The sequence below is a fragment of the Myotis brandtii genome, unplaced genomic scaffold (genome assembly GCF_000412655.1).
Source record: "Myotis brandtii unplaced genomic scaffold, ASM41265v1 scaffold866, whole genome shotgun sequence".
Taxonomy (NCBI): Eukaryota; Metazoa; Chordata; class Mammalia; order Chiroptera; family Vespertilionidae; genus Myotis; species Myotis brandtii.
In genome coordinates, this window is record NW_005371530.1 from 1,649,466 (window position 1) to 1,652,506 (window position 3,041).

The 3,041-nt window shown below is 48.4% G+C and overlaps 1 protein-coding gene and 1 long non-coding RNA gene across 2 annotated transcripts in view; one reads left to right on the top strand and one right to left on the bottom strand.

Annotated features, from left to right (window-relative positions):
• LOC102247921 (cytochrome P450 4V2) overlaps positions 1-2,342 on the bottom strand; it is a 20,860-nt gene extending 18,518 nt beyond the window's left edge. The window contains exon 1 of the mRNA XM_014532241.1: positions 2,039-2,342. Coding sequence (XP_014387727.1) covers positions 2,039-2,252 — 214 coding nt within the window. The 5' untranslated portion in view covers positions 2,253-2,342. The remainder of the gene's footprint in view (positions 1-2,038) is intronic.
• A 366-nt stretch (positions 2,343-2,708) lies between these two features.
• LOC102247733 overlaps positions 2,709-3,041 on the top strand; it is a 2,227-nt gene continuing 1,894 nt past the window's right edge. The window contains exons 1-2 of the long non-coding RNA XR_314642.2: positions 2,709-2,792; positions 2,900-3,019. This is a non-coding gene — a long non-coding RNA (uncharacterized LOC102247733). The remainder of the gene's footprint in view (positions 2,793-2,899; positions 3,020-3,041) is intronic.

Here is a 3,041-nt window from a genome sequence, read left to right on the forward strand (position 1 = left end):
TTGCAATTCTCCAGGTGAGACTTCTGAGGCCAGAATGTGGATGGTGGCCACACAATGAAAGGCACAGCCTCTTGTACAAGACACAAGGGTATTGAGGGTGGGGAATATACCTTTAAATGTTGTGCTATGCCCAATTTTGCTGAGCTCAATGCTGGGCACAAAGGAGGGCCTCAAATAACTGCATGATTGACAATGAAAAAATGGACTCAAACCAAGTTCTGGACAATGGTCTAGAAAATGCAGGCATTAAATGTAATCCTCAAAGTAACTGTAATATAGTGACGTTTACAAATTAAGGGTGACACACTCTAACTTAAAGAGTTTAAACAACTTGTCAGAGTCAAACAATTTGTGCACAAGCAGAAAGGGAGCAAAGGTTGGTCTCATGCCCAGATCCAGTAGTTGTTGATGCATTAAAAAGTCCCCTTGAGAAAGATAATGTGTTAGCATTCTCTTCTCTCCAGAAGTAACTACAAGGAGAATTACTTAAAATAATCCAATAACTAACAATTTGTTTTGAAATGGATCTTATTCACTAGAGATTTCAATTCTTAGAAAAATTCCCCCAAAAGACTATGATGAGATTTCTTAAGTATATTGTTTCCTGTTGGGGAGGGGGGGGGTCTATATTTCTACACCATTATTTTTTAATATTATAAAGCCTTTGGGTAGAAGGGAAGATTAGTTCTTCCTTTAGTGTTCACCATGATGATGTTTACAAATGTAGTTTTCATATATCAAAATCTGCTGCATCACTTGCAACATTAGTCGCATTAATGTTTGGTTGGTTAAAGTTTACTTGAATTTCTTCTGCCAGAAACATTTTCTGTATTTTGTTAACACTCTCCCATAAGGCCTCATGTATTCCTGTGAAGTTGAAATGACAGCATTATTTTTATTTGGAGAAAGGAAAGTGGAAAAGAAATAACCCTTTAAGCTTTGGAATTGATGTTCAGTCTATAAACCGTCTTCAATTAAACTGAGAGGTGATTGGATTCTAGGTCTAGGGCCTAGAATGACATAGACTATAGGCTCATTTTAAAATATGTCACTTGGGGCAAATCTTTTCAGTTCTTGGCATCTCAACTTACTAACTCACCCTCCCTCATGGGGGATGCAAATACCAGCTACTTTTAGGAGCTTTCTAACTTAAAGTGATCCCTCTACCCCTATCATAACATAACATAAAGGCTATCAGCTTCAAAAGATGATTTCAATAAAAACAACAATAAACTAACAAATAAGATTTCTGAAACTTGCTGTATGACTTTTGGGGCAGGTCTTAATGAATAACATCATAATTCATGTTGTTATGCAACCTCCTTAGAAGAACCAAGGAGGAAAATGAAAGTTGTGGTGAAGTGTTGTGATTTCTGGAGGGAGAGGCTCTGGCCTCATGTGCATTTCTCGTCCCTAATTTTAGAAAGAGAGAGGGAGAGAGAGAGAGAAAGAGAGAGAGAGAGAGGGAGACTAAGTTACAAGTTGTCCTACCTTTAGGACTTTAACAGTAACGACAGAAGAAAAAAAGGTGGTGTTTGTTGTTGTTTTTCGTATTAAATATATTTTTACTGATTTCAGAGAGAAAGGAAGAGGGTGAGAGAGAGAGAAACATCAATGATGAGAGAGAATCATTGATCAGCTGCCTCCTGCACACCCTCCACTGGGGATGGAGGGGGCAACCCAGGCATATGTCCTGGACCTGAATCAAACCAATAGCTTTCAGTCCGCAGGCCAAAGCTCTATCCACTGAGCCAAGCCTCCTAGGGCTGCAGGTGGTGTTTTCAGATATCAGCAGCCAGGAGTTGGGAAAATGAGAAGAGAAAAGGCAGAAGGACGGGAGTTTAGAAACACTGCACTTATGTGTAATGAAAACTGGAGCAATCAGGAACCCATTATCCAGAGGGTGATAGAGTCGCCCCTCACCCAGCAGCCTGCATTTCCAGTCCTGCTGCTCCAGGCGGGTAAGCGGGCAGTTCCCTGCAAGGGGCCCAACAGCCCGTGGCGGGGATGCGGCAGGCCCGGGCGCGCAGTCCCTTACCTTTCCCTCCTTGTTTCAGGACCAGCGAGTGTCCCACCAAAGGATAGGCGCCGGAAACGCTGGTGATGGGCCTCATTTGCAGCCAGTTATGCGCGTAGGTCGCCATCATCTGCAAGAATCTCAGGATCAGGGTGACGCCCGCCAGGGAGATGGCGCTGAGCGCGCCCCAGAGCAGCAGCTTCTGCCCGACGTGCACCAGCCAGACGGCCACCATCGTGCCAGCGGTCGGCTCTGTACGGGGACTGAGACCCTGAACCTTGGGGGCGAGAGTTGGGGCCAGGCCTGTACCAGCCCCTGCCTTTCAAGTCTGGGCACTGGGAGGAGTCCCGACATTCCCGGGGGCGAGCGGGCGGGCGGGCCAGGAGGGCGGGGGAAGAGGTGGCGCCCGGCCCAACCACCTCTCCCTCCTCCTGCAACCCATAGGCACCTGCCCAGGAGCCCAGGCGCCTAGAAGCGGGACTTCCCGTGCAGGGACCGCCCTGCCCCCTCGGGACTGGGTTGGAGCCTCCCCTGCTCGGAGGAAAGCACCGCCAGGTTGTTGTGCAGACAAACGCCTAGTAACGCGCACGGGCCTCTGTTTGGTTCCAGCAGAAACGAAAGCCCGGAAGGCGGATTCTGAAGGCAGAGAGTGCTGAGAAGACACGGAGGCCCTTGAGTGGCGTGGGGAGGAGAATGGGTGCAATTTAGGGGCAACTTCAGGATGGAGAGGCGCACTGGGGCTGGGGTGCGCTGACTTCTGTTACGGGAGTGAGCGGTACGTTTTAGAATGGAAATAACGGGGCGCCGGGTTGGAAGTTTGGTTTGGGGTTAGTTTTTCCCTGGCTGGGCGCCTGGCCTCATGATGCTCCCTTGCGCAACCAGGAGTGTCTTCTGCTCTCCTGGGACTGGCTGCGCTCGGGAGGTGGGTGCATCCTGGCTGCGCATCAGGGACATTCAGAGCAGCTCCCTACTCTGACCTGGGACTCCAACCTGAGGGAGCAGGTAAAGTTCGTCATCAGGTCAC